The sequence below is a fragment of the Lemur catta genome, chromosome 7 (genome assembly GCF_020740605.2).
Source record: "Lemur catta isolate mLemCat1 chromosome 7, mLemCat1.pri, whole genome shotgun sequence".
NCBI classification, from domain to species: domain Eukaryota; kingdom Metazoa; phylum Chordata; class Mammalia; order Primates; family Lemuridae; genus Lemur; species Lemur catta.
Window position 1 is genome coordinate 65,712,429 of NC_059134.1, and position 22,783 is coordinate 65,735,211.

At 37.9% G+C, this 22,783-nt stretch overlaps 1 protein-coding gene and 1 pseudogene across 2 annotated transcripts in view; one reads left to right on the forward strand and one right to left on the reverse strand.

Moving 5' to 3' along the window:
* The window catches only part of SBF2 (SET binding factor 2), a 397,036-nt gene that overhangs the window by 306,115 nt on the left and 68,138 nt on the right, over nt 1-22,783 (reverse strand). For both annotated transcript variants that reach the window (XM_045557501.1, XM_045557500.1), the window contains exon 2: nt 3,874-3,959. In XM_045557501.1, the coding sequence (XP_045413457.1) occupies nt 3,874-3,959 (86 nt within the window). The remainder of the gene's footprint in view (nt 1-3,873; nt 3,960-22,783) is intronic.
* Nucleotides 9,980-10,674, forward strand: LOC123641125 (annotated as a pseudogene).

Genomic DNA, 22,783 nt, shown 5'->3' on the forward strand with positions numbered 1-22,783 from the left:
ATGCAGGTAGGCCCTAGTGAAGACTGTGGCATATTTTCTGAATTATGATATAAAAAGATGCACTGCTGAGACTGGGCATCTTAAAAAGGAGCTAGGGTCAAAACAATACTATTTTGCTGATGTTCACAACCTAGCCAATAAAAACATTTGTTCCCATAATCGGAAATAGATTGTTAACCATAGAATGCCTCTGAAAAACAATTTAATTTTCTTTGAAATACTGTCACTAAAATTAACTGCAACTTTATTTATATGACTGTCTGTGGTTTTCATGTATGTCTAAAAAGCACAAGAAAAAGATAAAAATATCCCAGAATTGGAAAAGTAGTCATTACATGTTTGGTTTAGCTTGCTTTCATATTTTTATTTTTAAAATCCATCCAAATTAAAGTCTACCATTTTGCAATAGAAGAAAAAGAAGGCAATTTCTTTAAATGGAAAGAATAAATTCGACAACCTCTAAATTAAATTTGGAATTTGATTTATTAGTGAATGAATGCCTAAAATCCTTTTCCACAAGTTGTAAGGCTGAATACATTTATCTTTCATATGGAATTTAAATGCATCAAATATGTGCTGCCTGGGAAGGACAGGTGGCAATAGAAAATAATTTCAATATAATGCTATGCTTTGGACCCATGTATGTCCTCAGATAATAAAGATGGTCTCTGTTCAATAATGCAGCATTCTCTAAACATTTCTCAGTCTTAGTTCTTCCAAATTATAGAACTCCGTTTTCAGATCCTGCATTTACACTAAAATGCAAATGCTAACCATAGCTCAAAGCATCATTCCCATAATGCTCTCAGATTTTGGCTGCATCTATGAGTGATAATACCTGGGTTTGAATCCTAGCTCTACTACATTCTAGCTGTTAGACCTCAGTGAAATTATTTAAATTTACTAAGCCTCTGTTTACTTATTTGTAAATTAATACACTACCACCAATCATCTCATTTATGAGTTCATCATAGTCTATCAATCCTATACAGCTGCTAGATATTGACATTAAAGTTATATGCTAAAAGTTATTCCACCACCTCAAAAGGGGTAAGAGTTTTTTTCCGATGAATCATCGGCAAAGAGTCACTACCACTCTGGAATTAATGAACCACTTAGGGGCTGAGCCAGATCACCTTCAATAAGACTAAAATTTTATTATGTCTATTTTTGGTCTTGAAGTCACAGGAGTTACTCAAGATCACAGAGTATATCACAATTATTCAAGTCATTGCTGTTCATATAGAGAATCTTTGCGTATCTCCAATATATGCAAAAATAGCATAAGACAGTAAATAATAAAAACACAGTAACAATTAACAGTAATCTATTCTGTTTTATGTTTTCTGTTGATAGATATAAGATAAACAAATTTATTTTGTACTTGACAGAGCACAATAGACATTAAAGAATCAAAATTGCTATCAATTATGGAAAAAGGAAAAGGAAAAAGAAAATTTCCAACTTAATCCAACAGATCCCTGCGCAGGGGTGGGGAACCTGTGGCCTCAGGGCCACATGTGGCCTTCTGGATCCTTGAATGCAGCCTTTTGACTGAATCCAAATTTTACAGAATAAATCCTTTTTTTTTTTTTTGAGACAAGAGTTTTGCTCTATAACTCAGGCTAGAATGCAATGGCATCATCACAGCTCACTGCAGCCTCAAACTCCTGGGCTCAAGCAATCCTCCTGCCTCAGCCTCTACAGGCAAATGCCACCATGCCCAGCTAACTTTTCTATTGTTAGTAAAGACGGGGTCTCGCTCTTGCTCAGGTTGTTCTCAAACTCCTGAGCTCAAGCAATGCCCCTGTCTCAGCCTCCCAGAGTGCTAGGATTACCGGCTTGAGCCAGAGCCATGGTGCCCAGCCAGAACAAATCCTTTTAATAAAGGGATTTGTTCTGTGAAGTTTGGATTTGGTTGAGGGGCTGCACTTGGGGATCTGGCCACAGGTTCCCCACCCCAATCAGCTACGAAGTCATCTAGGAAAATCTTAGGGAGGAAAAGTTCTATCTACCTCTTAGCACTTCCATTTCACTAATCCAGCAGCACATGACTCCACTTGTTATTAGAGAGACATTAACAGCACTTGAATATGGCAGTGTCTGTCATATAAAGAAAAAAATATCCATTTACTAGGTAGTAAAATCAATGTGTCTCTCACTCACTACTGGAAAAACAAGAGAGGTATCGTAGTATTTATTTTCTTGGCTTTCAAAATAGAAAAATTATCTTTTCCTAGTCCTAGCCAAATAGCTATGCCAATCGCTCTCTCCCCCTGTTCATATTATCAAATTGATGCAATTTATATACCTCCACGATTTGATGTGAAGGGAGGTAGGAACTCACAAAAAGTTCTAATAGGTCTCCAGAACCAAAATTTTCTCCTCTTGTCATCACTAAAAGGGACATTGAAACAGGGTTTAAAAGCTTTTACAGTACAAATGTCTGGTCATTCACATTGTAAGGCCAATTACCAATATTTGCAGGCATGTGGGGAAGAAGAGAAAGGAATGCAATGGGCTCTCCAAAAGGCCACTTTCCTTGGATGCTCACATTCCTTCCCCATTTTTAATGCCAAAATTCAAGATTTACCTCTCTGTGGGCCTACTGAACCCACAGCTTTCTTTATACAGCTGAGTTATAACCACCCAAATGAAGCACTCAGCAATGTCTTTTATTGTCAGTGAAACACAATTGGACAGTATTAGCAAAGATGAGAAAATTCACAATTTTCAATGTCAGTTTTATTCCTAATAGATATTTCTAATCTATGCTAACAAGAGAATGAATAATTGTTCCTATGGGGGAGGGGGTGGTGAGACACGTCAAATAAACAGCAACAATATTAAATAAACAACCAGCTACCTAATTTATGGAAAACATTGTTCTAAGCATTTTATGTGTATTTTTTTTTCCTTTTTACCTTTACCATACTCTATGAGATTAGTCTCACCATTACCCTCATTTTATAGATGAGGGCTCTGCTGCTCAAAGAAATTGAGTATAACATGTCAAAAGTCATACCATGAATCTGGGATTTCAACCCAAGCATTCTGCTCCGAAGCCTGTACTCTTTAACTATAATATTATACCAAATGTTCTCTCTTCAAAAACTGCTTTGAAGAACACTGCTTTATATGTGTCTATGCATGTGCATAATCATAAACATGGTATAAATAGACACAGACACACACATTCCAGTATATTTGGAGAACCAAACTTTACAGTTATATTACAAAATACTTCAATGATCATCTTCCCAGTTCCTCGTTTTATCACCATGGATCTGCCACCAGATAGAATATCCTGGACAGCATAAATTATGTTCAATCATAAAATTCCTTTAAAATGGCTGAACAAAAAAAAAAAAAAGGGCAGTTGAACTGCACTATTATTGTGTAAGGTAACCTTCATACCTTTTAGCTAAAAAGAAAAGAATTCAGACTGATGGTTTCAAGACCAAATTCAAACCATGACTGGTCATCATTAAACAAACCTTTAGTTTTTTTGTTTATCTGTGTTTGTTTTTACTAAAACAATAACCTGGAAAATTTCACAAAAAAATAAAACAAACGTGTATCAGTGAAGCTACTAGGCTAAGATTTTTACTAAAGAATCAGAGGAATTTTTCAGCTTCTTAGAGAGAAGTTTAAATGGGGAAAATACCCAGCAAAATAGGCATTCCAGAATCAGTATGTTCAAAGGTTATTATACATGGGGGGTCTAGGAAGGAAGAAAATTATTTCTGGTAATGTAATATCTAACAATTATATCACCAAATTATTTAACAGTAAATGTAACATAAATGTAAACATAAATATAACAAAGACAAAAAATATCACTGTTAAAGTGCAATAACAATATCGACTTACCAATTCAATTCCCTGCGGAAAAGGTGTATCATCCCAGTCCTTCTGTGGAAATCTCTGGATTATTTTCCCCAGGCCTTCTCCTGACCCTGTTAATAAAATCAAAGTGAATCAGTTATGAGATACTGAAAAATATAAATATTTATCATACTATCACTTATTTCAAAATGAATATTTGTTGAATAAACTATATATTGATTAAACATTTTCAAGTTGGTTTTTTGTTGTTGTTGTTTTGTGTTTTGTTTTGTTTTGTTTTGTTTTTAGAGACAGGGTCTTGCTCTGTTGCCCACGCTGGATTGCAGTGGTGGGATCATAGCTCATTGTAACCTTGAACTCCCAGGTATTAATACAAGCGATCCTCCCACCTCAGCCTCCCACAGAGCTGAGACTACAGGCATGCACCAACCACCATGCCTGGCTAACTTTTTTATTTTTTGTAGAGACAAGGTCTTGCTATGTTGCCCAGGCTGGTCTTGAACTCCTGGCTTCAAGTGATCCTCCCACCTCAGCCAGCTAACGGGCTGGGATTACAGGCGTGAGCAACTACGCCCAGCTTAAGTTTAAAAAACAAAAAGTATTCATCATTTAAACATAATACATACAATCAGACCTCTGCATCCATGTGCTCTGTATACATGGATTCAATCAACCATGGATTGAAAATATTCAGGAAAAAAATTAAAAATAACTATAACAATAAAAATATAAATTTTTAAAATACAGTACAACTACTATTTATATAACATTTACATTGTATTAGGCATTATAAGTAATCAGAAGGTAACTTAAAGTATACAAGAGGATGTGCATGGGTTGTATGCAAATACTACGTCACTTCATATAAGGAACTTGAGCGGCCCCAGATTTTGTTATCTACAAGCATCCTGGAACCAATTCCTTGCAGATAGTGCAGGATGACTGCACTGAAATAACAGGCAATCTCTATTCTACAGACTCTTTTAAGAGATTGACTGATACATATGAAAAGCTAAGAAAACTAAACAGAGGGGCCAGGCACGGTGGCTCACGCCTGTAATCCTAGCACTCGGGGAGGCCGGGGCGGGTGGATCGTTTGAGCTCAGGAGTTCCAGACCAGCCTGAGCAAGAGTGAGACCCCATCTCTACTAAAAATAGAAAGAAATTAGCTGAACTAAAAATATATATATAGAAAAAAATTAGCCAGACAAGCAGAAGGATTGCTTGAGCCCAGGAGTTTGAGGTTGCTGTGAGCTAGGCTGATGCCACGGCATCCTACCCCAAGCAACAGAGTGAGACTCTGTCTCAAAAAAAAAAAAAAAGAAAAGAAAACTAAACAGAGGCATTGAAATCTCTATCACATCATGGGAGTAACTGCCTTTTCTTATTGGAAAGTAATCTCAGTCTCCCAAATTGAAATTTAAGAAGAGCTTTTCTTTCTGTGGAGTCAAAGTAATTTTAAGTGACAAATGAAATGGCACTGTTAGCAGTAAGCCTCAGTTATGGGTTATATATACCGTTATGGGTTAAATAAAGTTTTTTTTAGGCTGGCCTGGAAACTTGACCATTGTTTAAGCAGGGATTCCCAACATCAGCACTACCGACGTTTGGGGCTGGGTAATTTTTTGGGGGAGTGTGGGTTGCCCTGTGTATTGCAAGACGCTTAGCAGCACCCTAGCCTCAATCCAGTAGATGCCAGTAATAACCCCCTAGCACTCCCCTACCACCACCAAGTTATTACAACCAAAAATGTCTCCAGATGTTGCCAAATGTCTCCTGGGTTGAAAACCACAGGTCTACATTACTTTTGTTATAAAATTATCTTGTGACACCAAAGAATGGATCAATTCATAATTGAACTTTGGGGATATAATCTGTGAATAGACTGGGGATGGAAAATACATGTTAGATCTAAACTGCTTTTTGCTATACTTTTTAAACAGCTTCATGTCTTGAATATTCTACATGTTATTCCAGCTCATTTGAAATGAAGGCAACAACATTCTGATTATCTGTACTATGCATCTAATGCACAGAAGCCTTAACAACTGATGCAATTTGTTAATATACTTTTTAAAAAAATCATCCACTATCATCTCTCAACCTCATTCCTGTGAATTCAACTTCTCCCTTGGCTCTCACCTACAGTGCAATCACTTTATGGCCAAATTTTTACCTTTAAAAGGTAAGTGGGAAGTTAAATTCACTTTACTGACCAACTCAAAACTATGTTCTAAAACTTACGCCAGACCAAAATCCATTTGAAAAAGATGAATAAAATATGCCCAATTGAAATTAATAATTGCTGCAGTACAATAGTTCCTTATCTATCTCTTATTATAAGGGAATGAAGAATTTCATTAAGAGTAAATTTAACTAATTTTTTATCATAGGCACTCATTCTCCAAAACCTACTTCAAGCATCATCACTTCTGACATCCCAAGTACAGCTAATTCAAGAAATTGCTAGGTACTGAAGATATATAAGTGAAAAAGACATAGTCCTTTACCTAAAGGAACTCATAATCTATTTGAGGAAACAAACAAATGAACTGATAATTTCAGTATGTTATGATAAATTCAACTATAGAAGAGAACCTAAACTAGCCTAGCAGAGAAGACCACAGAAAACTTTCTGAAAGAAATGACAGCAAGCTTGCTTTCTTTCAGTAACTATCTTTGTATCCCAAGCACCTAGCATACTGAATTCCTGGTATATAGTCCATACTGAGTAAAAGTTTTACTTTAACAAATTCATTAGTGTTGACAAAAATTATAAGTTTATACTTCTCTTCTTTTTAAACAGAGATAAATTCATGTTATTATCCCACCACATTCAAACAGGTGCCCCTACATTGTTTATTCAGTTCTGAAAGCCATACTTAAGGTATTTTAGGCTCTGGAAACATTTTATCATATTAATTTTTACTAATTATAAAAGTAATTAATGTTAACTACAGAAAAAATTTAAATACATAAAAATATAAAGAAGAAATCATCCATAATCCTACACTTCGAGACAATTACTGTTAACATTTTGGACTATCCATTTTATCCTGGGTTTTCTTTCATATATATGTATTTTTTCCTACAGAATTAATACCACATTAAACCTAGCTTTATACTGTTTTATTATTAATACTTAATATTTTACAAAGGGCCTTTGATGTTTTCTAGTTTCTTAATATTATAAACAATGTTATAATAAATATCTTTATATATAAATCTGTACTCTCATCTCATTTTTCCTCAGAAAATACTCTTGCCCAGGTTCTACCTCTAGTAAACCCTGGCAGCATTGTAGCATCTGTCAGCAAATGTCTGAGCTATTCTTACGATATTTCTCCCTCTTAATAAATGGGTCTATATTGTTTATCACCAAAAGGTCCAAACGAGACCACATTGCTGTAAGAGGCACTCTGATAAATCAAGCTCTTTAAACTGGTAAAGGGTCTCGAAACAATCACAGGCCTACCTGGGAGATACTACAGGTTCAGTTCCAAACCACAACTACAAAGCAAATATCGCCATAAAGTGAGTCAAAAATTTTTTGGATTCCGAGTGGATGTAAAAGTTATGTTTACAATATACTATATTCTATTAAGTGCAATAGCATTATGTCTAAAAAAAAAATGTACAGGCCTTAATTTAAAAACGCTTTCTTGCCAAAAAATGCTAACGATCGTCTGAGCCTTCAGCAGCTGGTATTCTTTTTGCTGATGAACAGACTTGCCTTGATACTGATGGCTGCTGACTGATCAGGGTGGTGGTTGCTGATGGCTGGGGTGGCTATGGAAATTTCTGAAAATAAGACAACACTGAGGTTTGCCACTCGACTGACTCTTCTTGCACGCAAAAAAGTTCTCTGTAGCATGCAATGCCTTTTGATAGGATTCCACTCACAGCAGAACTTCTTTCAAAGTTGAAGTCAATCCTCTCAAACCCTACTGCTGTTTTATCAACTAATCTGATGTAATATTATAAATCCTTTGTTGTCATTTCAACAATGTGCACAGCATCTTTACCAGGAATAGATTCCATTTCAAGAAACCACTTTCTTTGCTCATCCATAAGAAACAACTCCTCATTCATTAAAGGTTTTATTATGAGACTGCAGCAATTCAGTCATATCTTAAGGCTCCACTTCTAATTCTAGTTCCCTTGCTATTTCCACCACATCTTCAGTTACTCCACTAAAGTCTTAAAACACTCAAATTTAGGCCAGGCACAGTGGCTCACACCTGTAATCCCAGCACTTTGGGAGGCTGGGGCAGGAGGATCACTTGAGACCAGAAGTTTGAGACCAGCCTGGGCAACACAGCAAGACCCCATCTTTAAAAAAAAATTAAAAACTTAGCTAGGTGTGGTGGCACACACCTGTAGTCCCAGCTACTCAGGAGGCTGAGATGGGAGGATCACTTGAGCCTAGGAGGAGTTTGAGGTTACAAAGAGTTATGATCCCGCCACTATCATCCAGCCTAGGCAACAGAGACCCTGTCGAAAAGAAAAGAAAAGAAAGGAAAAGAGAAGAGAAGAGAAGACAAGACAAGACAAGACAAGACAAGACAAGACAAGACACACACACACACACAAACACAAATAATGCAAAGTCATCCATAAAAGTTGGAATCAGCTTCTTCTCATTTTGACCTCCTCCACTGAATTACAAATGTTCATAATGGCATTCAGAATAGTAAATCCTTTCCAGGAGGTTTTCAATTTACTCTGCCCAGATCCATCAGAGGAATTGCTGTCAATGGCAGATATAGGATTCTGAAATGTATTTCTTAAATAATAAGACTTGAAAGTCAAAATTACTCCTTGATACATGGGCTACAGAATAGACATTGTGTTAGCAGACATGAAAACAACATTAATTTCCTTGTACATCTCCCTCAAATTCTTAGGAGACCGGGTGCATTGTTTATGAGCAGTAGTATTTTGAAAGGAATCTTTTCTAAGCAGTTCTCAACAATGGGCTTAAAATATTCAGTAAACCTGGCTATAAACAGATGTGGTGTCATCTAGGCTTTGTTGTTCCATTTATACAGCACAGACAGAGCAGATTTAGCATAATCTTTAAGGGTCCTGGGATTTACAAAATGGTAAATGAGCATTGACTTCAACTTAAAGGCACCAGCTGTATTAGCTGCTTACAAGATAGCCTTTTCTTTGAAGCTTTGAGGTCAGGCACTGAGTTTGGATTTCCAAATAAAAAACCATAGAAAGGAAAAAATAGTAGCATCACATTAAAGAAACCTAGCAGACACCACCTTAACCAAGTGATCAAAATTAAGATCATCACATCTAACATCTACCATGTACCCTCTAACATGATACAATAAAAAGGGCCTATCACCTCTATGGTAATCATCCCCCAAAATAATAAACCCAGTCTAATAACGAGAAAGCATCAGAAAAACACAAACTGGGGGATATTCTAAAAAATGCCTGACCAGTATCCTTCAAAACTATCAAAGTCATCAAAAAAGGAAAGACTCAGATTGTCACAGATCAAGGAGACTAAGAAGACACGAAGATTATATATAATCCAATCTTTTTTTTTTTTTTTTTAAAGCATAGTCTCACTCTGTTGCCTGGGCTAGAGTACCATGGCATCAGCCTGGCTCACAGCAACCTCAAACCCCTGGGCTCAAGCAATCCTTCTGCCTCAGGCTCCCGAGTAGCTGGGATTACAGGCATGCACCACCATGCCTGGCTAATATTTTCTATATATTTTTAGTTGTCTATCTAATTTCTTTCTACTTTTAGTAGAGATGGGGTCTTGCTGTTGCTCAGGCTGGTCTTGAACTCCTGACCTCAAGCAATCCTCCCACCTTGGCCTCCCAGAGTGCTAGGATTACAGGTGTGAGCCACCACACCCAGCCATAATCCAATCTTGAATTGGATCCCAGACTACAAAAGGACTTTAAAAGAAAACTGGTAAAATCCAAATAAAGTCTGTAGTTTAGTTGAATAGTCCATTTAATAACATACTAATATTAATTTCTCAGTTTTGACAAATGTATCATGGTTATATAAGATGCTAACATTAGGATTTGTCCTGCGAGCATTACAGAGCTGATGCCAGGAGCGAGTACCCCAGCCAGGGCTGTGGCCCCATGTACCCATGGGGCTCAGGACAGCAGGACCTAGAGGCCTGGGGGCAGCAGCCCGTAACCTGCAGAGGGGCATATCTAACATGTCATTTGAGTACCTGTTGGAATTGCAGAGCCAAGTGGGCACTAAGATATACAAACAATTGCTGGCTGGAAACAGCACTAAGAAACAAGGTTCTACACCACCTGTCCAAAGTACCTGTGTTGCAGATAAGCACAGGCCTCTGAAAATGTCAACCAAGATCCCAGTACCATTTTTATGTCAGGTTGTTCCTATCTATAAAAAGGTGTCCTGGGACCCCCACTTTTATGATCTGTCAGTGGAATACAATCCTGAGGTATTTGACAAAACATATCAATCCTTGGATGACATCCGAGCCAAAGAGAGCTTGTGAAAAAGCAGTTGAATAAGCACCATTCAGGGGAGGAGCATGGGAAACTGCAACAGCTGCTTCAGTGAATGGAACAGCAAGAAATGGCACAAGAGGAATAAAAGCGGCAGCAAGAGCTGTGTCTGGCCCTGAAGCAGGAGCAGCGAGCTCAGGCTCAATAGGGTCATCAGCCATACTTTGGGAAGAAATCTGAGCAGCGCCAGTTGGCCCTAGCTGAGAAGTTCAAGCAGCTGAGATGCAGAAGGAAGCTGGAGAGCTACTTGAGTCCAAAGAGACGATGAAATGCAGGCAAGGGCAAGAGACATCTCCTTTGAGTAAAGAATAATAAGGAACAGTCCTCTGCTCTGCCACTGCCCCAGGGAAACATGGATCTATGGGGACAGTCTTGGGCTTTGCCTGTTTTCCTGGTTCTTTCCTGTTCAAGGGCAAGGATCACAGCTGCTCTTGAGCTAGGTTGGCTCAGAGAAGGCTAGAGGGCTCGTAGACTGCCCATAGGGCTTGACAAGAAGAGGAGCTCAGCCTTCTGCCATGCCACACTGCCTCTCCTTGGATCTGGTTGAACATGTACTCATGACCTTCTCCCATCCTTGCCTTAAACCAATGATTCTGATACAAAAGAAAAGGGGCTAGTGAGTGACCTTGAGGCCAGTAAAGGCCATGGGGTCTGTTCATGGCTCTCACGGCTGGGACTTTATGTAGGAGCCACTTCATAAACATTCTTGCTACTCATTTTTTTATTATTCTTTTATGTGGGATGTGTGTGTGTCCTAGAACTACTGTTTTAGTGGGATACGTATGGGAGTAGGCAACAAAGCCAAAGCTTCTAGAAAGTGGGAAGTCAGATCAGAGATCCCTCCTACTTAAATCTGGGTCCTTCAAAGACACAGTCATTTCACTGGTGAACCAATCCCACAACTTTGGTTTTGGATGCAAGGGAAGGTAGAAGATGGGGACATAAAACTTTCTTAATAATACATAAGCACAGCTGGCCCTCAATACTGTTTGGAACTAGAATTTATACTACCCATGTGGCCTGGAAAATCCTCAAGCTAATAATTTAGTTTAAGGTGGTCTCAGACTGATAGTGTCCCCAGGCACCTGGCAGAAGAAAATGCAGTCCTCTCTTAAGTATTGTTCTTTAAACCCAGGCCTCAAGAAATTCTTTCAGATAAAATGTCAAGGAATATGAGCTTACAACTATAACACAAAGAACACGAGGAAAGAAACCACCATGAGCAAAAGTCATTAGGAACAACGGGCAACAGAATCAGACTGGCAAAGACTGAGATGTTATAAGCATAAAATACAAAATATAAAATGTTTTAGTCATGTTTAAAGAAAACTATGACTAATGTATAGAATATCAAAAGGGACTAAACTGGTGTGACTGAAAGGTAAAACTTCTTGGCCGGGCACGGTGGCTCACGCCTGTAATCCTAGCACTCTGGGAGGCCGAGGCGGGAGGATTGCTTGAGGTCAGGAGTTCGAGACCAGCCTGAGCAAGAGTGAGACCCCATCTCTACTAAAAATAGAAAGAAATTATCTGGACAACTAAAAACATATAGAAAAAAATTAGCCGGGCATGGTAGCACATGCCTGTAGTCCCAGATACTCGAGAGGCTGAGGCAGAAGGATTGCTTAAGCCCAGGAGTTTGAGGTTGCTGAGTGAAGCTGATGCCATGGCACTCAAGCCTGGGCAACAGAGTGAGACTCCGTCTCAAAAAAAAAAAAAAAAGGTAAAACTTCTAAATGAAAAATATACCATTTGAAGTTAGAAACGTTATGGCTAAGTAGCAAATTAGAGTTCTCCCTATAGGAAGAATGAACAGCAAGCAGATCTGAAGAAGTTACACGGATGGAGCCCACATAATCCCAAACAGGACTTTAAGAAAAAAAAGAAAGAAAGAAAGCTAGATAAATCATAACAAACTACGGAACATTAGAAAGCTTGTGATCTTAAAAGCAGCTCCAAGGAAAAGGAAGAGAAATAGAATGAGAAGGTAGGATATGTATTACTTGACACCTCTGGGATAGGAGAAAAGAGGTATTTCTGATGATAGAAATGGAAATTACATCATAATAGGAGATGAGGAATAAACTGCTCTTCTCCCGGTGATTTTAAGTCTAGGGCTTACTGAGATAGTTTGCCTTGCCAGAAGGAAATAACGCATCCAGTGCTGCAGGGTCCCCAGTGTCACATGTATCAATCCTACTTTAAAGTCAAAGAATGAATTCTAGCAGATAAAAATAAACAAAAAAACTTGAACTTTTGGACTCCTAACAACTACTAAGAAGGTTCAAGAGAAGCTCTAAATTTGGGGGAAAAAAAGATGTTAACATTAGGGGAAACTGGGTGAAAGGTATACAAGAACTATCTGTACTATATTTGCACCTTTTTCTCTATATCCAAAATTAATTAAAAATGGAAAGTTTATTTTAAAAAGGTATTATCCAAGCAAAACACAGTGAAGGCCCAGAATGATTTTTATTCTTAGAAACAGACTAAATCTTCAAAGACCTGAAATAGTGTTTTGTACATGGTAAAGGCCCAGTAAATGATAGCTAAATAAACTAATTAATACTTCAGTTAGGTAAAAAAAATAAAACCAGACCAGGCACGGTGGTTCACACCTATAATTCCAGGACTTTGGAAGGCCAAGACAGGAAGATCACTTAAGGCAGGAATTTGAGAAAATAAAACTCTCTCTTAACTATGGGATCATTTCTTGAAGCTGGTTGAGCAGAAAAGAGTTTCTTGCCCTTCTGTGCAACAAATTCAAATGATGACATCCTGAAACCTTACACAAACAAGAGAAACACAGTGGAGGTTTGACTAACTCCATTCCATGTTAGGTAAAGAAAAATTAATGGTCTCCACTGGAGAAAATACTTTGCTAAAGCCAGAACAATCTCTCAGTGGAGGCTAGTAACTGGGAAGGGTCATGAGGAAGCTTCTAAGATGCTGGTTAATGTTCTATTTCTAGATCTGTATACTGGTTACAGAAGTATGTTCACTTAGTGAAAATTCATCAAAATGAACGTTTATGATATGGTACCTTTTCAGTATGTATGTTATACTTTCTTTATAATTTTTTAAACTATAAAGAATTTACCTTTTTTTTTTTTTTTTCAGACAGAGTCTTGCTCTGTCACCTGGATAGAGTGCAGTGGCGTCACCATAGCTCACTGCAACCTCAAACTCGTGGGCTCAGGTGATTCTCCTGCCTCAGCCACCCAAGTAGCTGGACTATAGGTGAGCATCAGCATGCCTGGCTAATTTTTCTATTTTTTGTAGAGACAGGGTCTCACTATGTTGCTCAGGCTGGTCTTGAATTCCCACCTCGCCCTCCCAGAGTGCTAGGAGTACAGGCATGAACCACTGCGCCAGCCAAGAATTTACTTTTCAAAAACATTTATCATACATATACCATATGACACAGCTATACCACCACTAGGCACATACCCAAAAGACAGACAAACACACAGGGGAAAAGCCATGTGAAGACAAAAGTAAAAATCGGAGTGATGCAACTGCAAGTCAAGAAATGACAAGGATCACCAGCTAGAACCGAAGGCTAGGAGAGAGGCATGGAACAGACTCTCTCAGAGCCCTCCAGAAGGAACCAACCTTGCTGACACCTTAATTTTGGTCTTCTAGCCTCCAGAACTCTGAAAGAATAAATTTTTGTTGTGTTAAGCCACCCAATTTGTAGTTCAGGCTGAGTATCCCTTATCCAAAATGCTTGGGATCAAAAATATTTCAAATTTCAGATTTTTTCAGATTTAGGAGTATCTGCATATACATGACGAGACATCTTGGGGGTAAGACCCAAGTCTAAACTTGAAATTCATTTATGTTCCATATACATCTTATACACATAGCCCGAAGGCAATTTTATACAATATTTTAAATAATTTTGTGCATAAAACAAAGTTTGTGTACACTGAACCATAAGAAAGCAAAGGTCTCTCAGCCATTCATGTGAACAATTTGTGGCTGTTCAGCATCACCATCATTCCTGATTCTGAATTTATATGCTACCAATAAGCAATCACTTTCTTACATTTATTGACAGATAAGTATTTAACAGTAAAACAAATATGAAATAATACTAAGATATTAAAAAGATGATGTGTTCAGGGTAACTAAGCAGTATAGACACTTGTTCTGCAGCATTAACAACATCATCTTCATCATCACTATTACCATGATCACTTTGATTTAGAACCATTCACGCTATTTCACCATTGCTCAATGAATAAACAACTGGAGGCTCAGTATCAATGTTAAAAACTTCCTCGATATCCACTTCTTCCAACTTGCTGACAGACTCTGAAGGTGTATTCTTTGCATCTTACTTGCTATATGGAATCCTTCAAAGTCACCACCTTGTTCATCATCATTACTCAACACAGTTGCAGGCCACAGGTTGTAACAGACATACACAACTGTTTCTTTAGTCACTGTGTTCCAAGCACTGGCAACAGTACACATGGTATCCTTCATGCTAAAATCCTTCTGAAACGCTTCCACACCCACACCTCTGTTCCTGCTGCCAGCATGCCATTCAATAAAGTGTTTTTATATTTACTCTTCATTAATCTAAGGATATCCTGGTCACATGGCTGAATTAATGAAGTTACATTTGGGGGAAAGTACATGGCATAAACATTATTTTTTATGAGAATTTCAACTGGAGGATGAGCAGAACAGTCATCAAGGAATAACAATCTTGCAGTCATCATCCCGTCCAGCTTCCCTGCAGGGAGCACAAGCTGCTAGTTTACAAAATGTTAGTGAAACCAATCAGAAAAATCTCCCTGGTGATCTATGCCTTTTTGTTAGCATAATAATGGACAGGTAAGAAATTCATTCCTTGAAAACAATGAGGATGCAAGCTTTTGCCTATCACAACAAGTTTACACTTATGCATGCCTGCTACGCTAGCACATCCTAGCACAGTTATTCTGTCCTTAGCATCCTTAATTATTGCAGGGGCTATCTCATCAGCTGTAGTCAGTATCCTTCCGGGGCAATAACAAAACAGTAATGTTTTACCAGCATTATAGACTTGTTCTGGTGGCAGATTTTCATCACTGATGACATTGGCCAACTTGTCAATGAATTTCTCCACTGCTTCATGATCAGCAGATGCTTTATCATCACAAATCTTTAAAAATTTAATGCCATATTGAAACTGCCCTTTATAAAATTAATAAAGGGCCACACAGTGGGAACTGCAGTAGGGACCTGAACTCTGCAAAGCTATAGGCACACACACACACATATATTTACATAAAAATAAAAACACTGTTCCCTAGCTTGCTTTCCTGTAATTGCTTACTACTCAGGAGTCATATAGATGATGGTCATAAAGATTCTTAGCTTTCTTCATTGCACCATAGATAGGATCACCCTTGTGAAACCGAGGCTAGTTTTTCGGATATCTTCCAGGCCCTACATTCCAGTAGACCGGCTGACCCACTCAGACAAGTGGCCCATACCAAGCAACTGACTCAACTGGTTTTGCAACTCCCACCCAGAAACTGACTCAGCACAAGAAGACAATGTCTACATCCCTATGATGCCATCTCGAACCCAGCCAATCAGCAGACCCAACTGCCTAGCCCTTTGTCTGCCAAACTATCTTTAAAAACCCTTTCTCTCAAATTCTTGGGGAGATGGATTTGAGAACTTTCTCCTGTCTCCTTACATGGTGCCTGCGATATTAAACTCTTTCTGTAACCCCTGCTGTTTAGTGTACTGGCTTCCTCTCGAGCAGTGGACAATGAACCTGGTAAGGCTGTAACCATATCTTTTCTTAAATTTTGGCAACCAGTCTGTCGAATATTCACAGTTCCCTTCAATTTTCAGTTTATCATGATAGATTTCTGCTTCTTTCATATCAGTACACCATTAAACGGCATGTGTTCACTGCAATGCTGATCCATCTTTCAGTATGCGATCAAGATCTTCATTTTTAGCTTTATACAGTGTTTCTATTTTTCATTAATTTCTGTTTGTTACTTTCAGCACAGAATTTCAACAGTTTATCTTTCTGTTTCTTCAGGTCATAGATGGTGTTCATTCTAATACGACACTCTTCTGTAAGATGTTTCACACTTGCACTGCTGTCCAGTGTCTCCAACAGCTTGACTTTCTGTGCTAGAGATAAACATACATGTTTCCTCTTTTTCTTATCGCTTCTACCCATAGAAATATCTGCAGGCCTCTCTGACATTATCAACAATATCTTTATGCCAAAAAACAAGCATTAAGCAAAAAAACACAGTGAGTAATGCACATAGGTCTTGGCGCTATGTGGGGGTCACGAGGATACTGTCATTGGCACACTTGGCCTGCATATGTGCCATTTCATTACCCTTTCTGGATGTGCTTGTGTGGGGAAATCTGGGTGTGTGTAGGAAAGACATACTGCAGCTGAAGGAGGCTGGGGGGGGGTCTTTTTCCTTTGGAGACATTGAATAAACTGTATACTGTGCACCTGCATTTTGACTGTGACCCGTTACATGAGGTCAGGTGTAGAATTTTCCACTGTGGCATCATGTCAGCACTTAAAAAGTTTCAGATTTGGGAACATTTCGGATTTCAGATTTTTGGATTACAGATGCTTAACCTGTACTTTGTTACAGCAGCTCTAGGTGACTAAAACATTTGGTAATAAATATTTTATTATATTAATAGACATTCGATGTCATTGACATAAAAGAAAAACTTGAGAAAGAAAATCTATTTTGTTATACTATCCACTTGTTGGTCACAGTCCTTCTTCTTGGAATTATACGGGATAAACTTAGTTTCATTTCTCTGTGATAATCCTTCAAATATCTAAATACAGCTAACTAAAATCTTATTCCCTGTCTCCTCCTCCATGTCTTTCCCAACTCCTCAATCTTTTCTTTTTTCAACTCTAAATATTTCAATTTGTGCCACAAATTCTAATAGGTTGTTTTTTTTTCTCCACAGGGTTAAGAATATGGACTCAGGATCCAGGCTACCTATATTCTAATTCAGCTCTACCATTTACTTGACATATAACCCTGGGAAAATTACATTACTTCTCTGTGCTTCATTTTTCCCCATATGTAAAATGGAGATACTATTACCTACCTCTTAAAGTTCTTGTGAGGAAAAATGTAAGTTAATATGCATATAAAATATAAACCAGTATACGTGTGTGTCAGTCTGTCAGAGTAGTTCTCAGAGCTGAACACTTGAGATTACTGAGTTGCTCTAATTACAGAAGAGAACTACTATTGCTCTAGATAACCATGTTACTAACAATGAAGCGTGGTATTGCATTACGTCTTTTGGTGACCACAGGATTCTTCGGATTTATTGAAGTTAATTTTTTTTTTTTTTTTAGAGACAAGGTCTCATGATGTAGCCCAGGTTGGAGTGCTGAAGTACAGTAGCATGATCATAGCTCACTATAACCTTGAACTCCCGGGCTCACGCAATCCTCCTGGCTCAGCCTTCCAAGTAGCTGGGAATACAGGCACATATCACCATGCTCAGGTAATTTTTTTTCTTTTTTTAAATAGAGACAGGGTCTCACTTGTTACCCAGGCTGGTCTTGAACTCCTCGGTTCTAGCAATCCTCCCACCTCTACCTCCCAAAGTGGTGTGATTACAGGCATGAGCCACTGTGCTCAGCTATTGCAGTTAATTTTGAATGAAACATGTAAATCCCTTTTTAAAAACATGTTTAATGCTGTCCTGTAACTGTACAAAAGGTGTTTCAGAGTCAAGTTACAGACCTGCTAAATTTCTTTAGTCAGCTCAGCACATTTTTCAGATCCTATGTCTGTTACCCAATGTATTTATATTACTCAATTTCTCATTAATTTACTTCTTTTAGTGAGGGTACACATGCCATAAAATGCAACCATTTTAAATTAACAGACCGATGGGTACTGAAAAACTCTCAATAAAGATGAATTCAGTAAAATAAAAACAAATATATTAACAGAAAAAATGGAAATTATTTGATTGTGTTATACTAAAATATTGCTCAAGGAGGTCCTCCAGAAAATATTTTCCCAAAAAAGTCATCAATACTAGCATAATTCTGATTACAACTTTTTGTTTTTCCAACTGAAGTCAAAATTTCCTCAGGGAGGCCAGGCACGGTGGCTTACACCTGTAATCCCAACACTTTGGGAGGCGAAGGTGGGTGGATTGCTGAGGCCAGGAGTTAAGGACCAGCCTGGTCAACTTAGCAAGACCCTGTCTCTACAAAAAAATTTTTAAAAATTAGCTGAGCATGGTGGCATGCACCCGAAGTCCCAGCTACTTGAGAAGGAGGCAGGATGATCAGTTGAGCCAAGGAGTTTGAAGCTACAGTGAGCTATGATTGTACCACTGCACTCCAGCCAGGGTGGCACAGGGAGACTTTGTTCAAAAAAAAAAACCAAAACTCCTCAGGTAAAAAAAGGTCTTGTTCAAAACATGCTATATACACATTACTGACATTGGCATCAGTCTTTCTATTCCATTCTATGCCAAAATAATCTGCTTGGAACTTCAGCATTGTGCTTAGCAACTGTTCTTCTCTCCTTCATTGAGAATATCACCTGAGAGGAAATGGCTAAAATAAAAGAACAATGCTAAGAACTCAGACTTCTGGCTTTTCGAGCACATATAATTGACTTATTCATTTTAATAGGGTAGAAGCTGATCAAAAGAAATTTAATTTTACCTGTTCAAAGACAAAATTAAGATCAGGGCCATATTCAATGCAAGTCCCAAGTTTCCCATCCTTGACTTAGAAAATCTCCTTTTGAGCAAATGACAATTTTTTAAATGTTATTCTCTTGTTCACTAGAAGTCTTGTGTCATAATGCCAATATATCTAGAAAACCAAAGCTTACCAAAATAAGATCTAATTATGCCAGCATAGACCAACTTTCAAAGGATAAGGACAATAAAAACTGTTCATTCAATGAAAAGAAAGTATGCAGGAAATCATTCTACAAAAGGCTTTCATATTTGATCCATTTAGGATTTAATGAGAGAAGTCTGTTTACTTCAACTGAAACAAGCCCTTTTGTGGTTATTCAAAAATTTAGGTAGGAATGTAATGTGATTTTCTGATTTTCCAGTACAATCTCCTATTATTCAAAAGGTTTATTTGGAACACACAAACTATTTTTTTCCAGAATTAAACTTAGCAAAGAGCCCATGGGCTTTTACAGAAGTAAAAAAGAATGTATCTTAAAATTGACTGGAACACATAAAGATCAAAATATGCCACTAAAAATAATAAATCAACAGCAGCTATACAACTTTAGTCCCTATAAACTCACAACTCATTGATAATATATAAATCCAACAATTTAGGGAATAAATGTCAAGATTAAGAAAAACTTAGAGGCTGTAATCCTAGCACTCTGGGAAGCTAAGGCAGGAGGACTGCTTAAGCTCAGGAGTTCAAGGCCAGCCTGAGCAAGAGCGAGACCCCATCTCTACTAAAAGATAGAAAAATTAGCCAGGTGTCGTGGCACGTGCCTGTAGTCCCAGTTACTCAGGAGGCTGAGGCAGGAAGGTCGTTTGAGCCCAGGAGTTTGACGTTGCAGTGAGCTATGATGCCGCCACTGCACTCTACCTGGGGCAACAGGGCAAGACTGTTTCTCAAGAAAAAGAAAAAAAAGAAAAAGAAAAACAGTGAGAAAAGAGTACAAATTGAAATTAAAATTAAATATATAATCTAGCATTTTGATAAAAGTTCTTCATATTGTATCACTGAATTAAAATGCCTTCTTTAATAGCAATGAAGAAAGAATGGCTGGTAGGCTAATACACTGTAAAAACTATATGGGTGGCTATCAAAATTATTTTTTAAAAGTCTTATCAAATCTATCCTCCAAATATCCACCAAATGGGTTCCCAACCTCAGCATCATTCACCGTGACTCTGATAGTTAAAACTCTCGTCATCTTTCATCTGGATAACAGCAGTAACTTCATCATCTCTCTGCTTCCTGTTTTACTTCTGTCTAAGTCTTGTTCAAGTTTCTGACAGCACAGAAATAAGCTCTGCAAAATCGACGTTCTTCACACTAACTCCCTTGATCAAAATCATTCAGTGATTCTCCCACTAGCTACATAATATTCCAAAATAATTAATTACTTGAGGGACTTCCACCTCACCCAAGATAGAGTAACAAGGTCCGAATTTACCCTCCAACCAGCAACAACTAAAAACAATGGACAGAGTATATGCAACAGTGGTTTTCAGACACTTGACATCACACATTAGAGGACAGTGAACCCTGAGAGAAAGGAAACAAATTATGTGAGCTCTACAATTGCCTCAGCTTACTCCTTGGTTAGAGTTTCCAGACTGCAGTGCAGAGAGGGGAAATCCAGGTGGAGTCCAGGTGGAGCTGAAGCAACTGAGTTGGGGGTCCAGAGAAGACAAAGAGGTTCAAGTTCACAGAGCACAGTACCAAAAAGAAGAGAGAGAAACAGGGAGGCAGAAGTTCAGACATCTGCAGAAGGTCCCCCGACTCTTCAGCTGAGTACTAATTAGTACATAAGTGTTATAAGAAAACCACCTGAGGCTGAGGAATAAACCACATGAAAGGAACACAAAGCATGATCCCCAGAGCTCACACAGGATCAGAAACAGTTTTTATTCCCAACAGCCAAGAGGAAAAAAAGAAAATCTTACATAATTTGCTGGGCATAGGTAGAGCCCTCAGAGGATATTGCCTCAGTGATGTGGAAAAATTAGCCCTAGACAAAACATTGCTGTAGGCCTACCTAACAAGGCTGAAAAACAAGCCTCAAAAAAAAAAAAAAAAAAAAAATCAAACTATTTCCAAGTGATCTAATCACATCCTAGAACAAAGTTCAAGAATATTTGTAAGAATACAAAAATATACAGAACTCAACAGAGTAAAATTCACATCATTTAACAACCAAACAGAAACTACTAGGGATGAAAAGAAGAAGAGTATGAACTATAATGATGAAAAAAATCAATCGACACAGACTCCAAATTGACACAGGTGATAAATTAATAGATATTTAAAATTATCATAACTATGGTGTGTATTTTCAGGAATAGAGACATGAAAAATATGCTACAGGAAAAAATGATTAATGAAATTACAGCAATAGAAACTCTCCAAAATAAAAGAGAGACAAACAGACTGAAAAAAAAAAAAAAAATGAACAGAGCTGTGAAACAACTTCTATGGCCTAATATGCATGTAACATGAATCTGGGGGTGGGAGGAAGTATGGAGATATCTGAAGTAATAATGGCCAAATCTGATGAAAACTATAAAACCACTGATCAAAGAAGCTCATCAAATCCCAAACACAAAGAATACAGAGAAAACCCACAAAGGTGCATCAAAATCAAATTACTTAGATATAAAGAGAAAAATCTTAAAAACAGCTGGAGGAAAAAAAAGATGTGTTACATGCAGAGTAACAAAAATAAGAATAACAGCAGACTTCTCATTATACACAATGCAAGCCAGAAGACAGTGGAGCCACATCTTTAAAATACTGAAAGAAAGAAAAAATGTTAACACAACATTTTATGTCCAGAGAAAGTATCTTTCGAAAACGAAGTTGAGTAAATCTGTAAAATGAAATAGTATGCAGAAATAAAAAGGAATGAAGTGTTGATACATGCTACATTTCACGGATGATCCTTGAAAACTTTATGCTAAGTGAAAGCAGCCATACATAAAAGGCCACATATTGTATGAGTCTATTTATATGACATGCCCAGAAAAGGCAAATTCAAACAGACAAAAAGTAGATTAGTTGTTGCCAAGGGCTTAGGAGAAGGGGAAATGGGGAGTGACTGTTAATGGGTACAGGGTTTCTTTTTGGGGTGATGAAAATGTCTTAAATAAATAGTGGTGATGGCTGTACAACTATCTGAATATACCAAAACCACAGCATTTTATATTTTAAAAGGATGAATTTTATGGTATGTGAATTACATCTCATTTTTAAAAAACTTTTGAGTCTCTGGTCCAGACAAGATGGTATGGACTCATTTCATCTTGCTCTTCCTCACTAAGTATAAGTATAAACCTATAAATAACACAAGAGGCAATCAAAGAAAAACTCTGAATGATGGTAAGAAGAAAGTGAACTGGTTTGGAACCCCAGGAATGGAAGAACAACATAATGGCAGGACATCTTATGTGTCACTACCACAGAAGAAAATAACCCAGGCGTGGAATGTCCCAAGCCCTAAACTTGCAACAGTAGGCAGCCCAGGTAGGCAGGCTCACTCCACCCCCAGATCAAACAGAATTTCCACCAACAACACAAGGCAAGCCCAGAACCATGAACAGGGGTAGATGGAGAGCCACACTGATAATAAGCAGCCTGGGGAAGCACTTTCCTTCACTGCTGGTTTGATACTCCC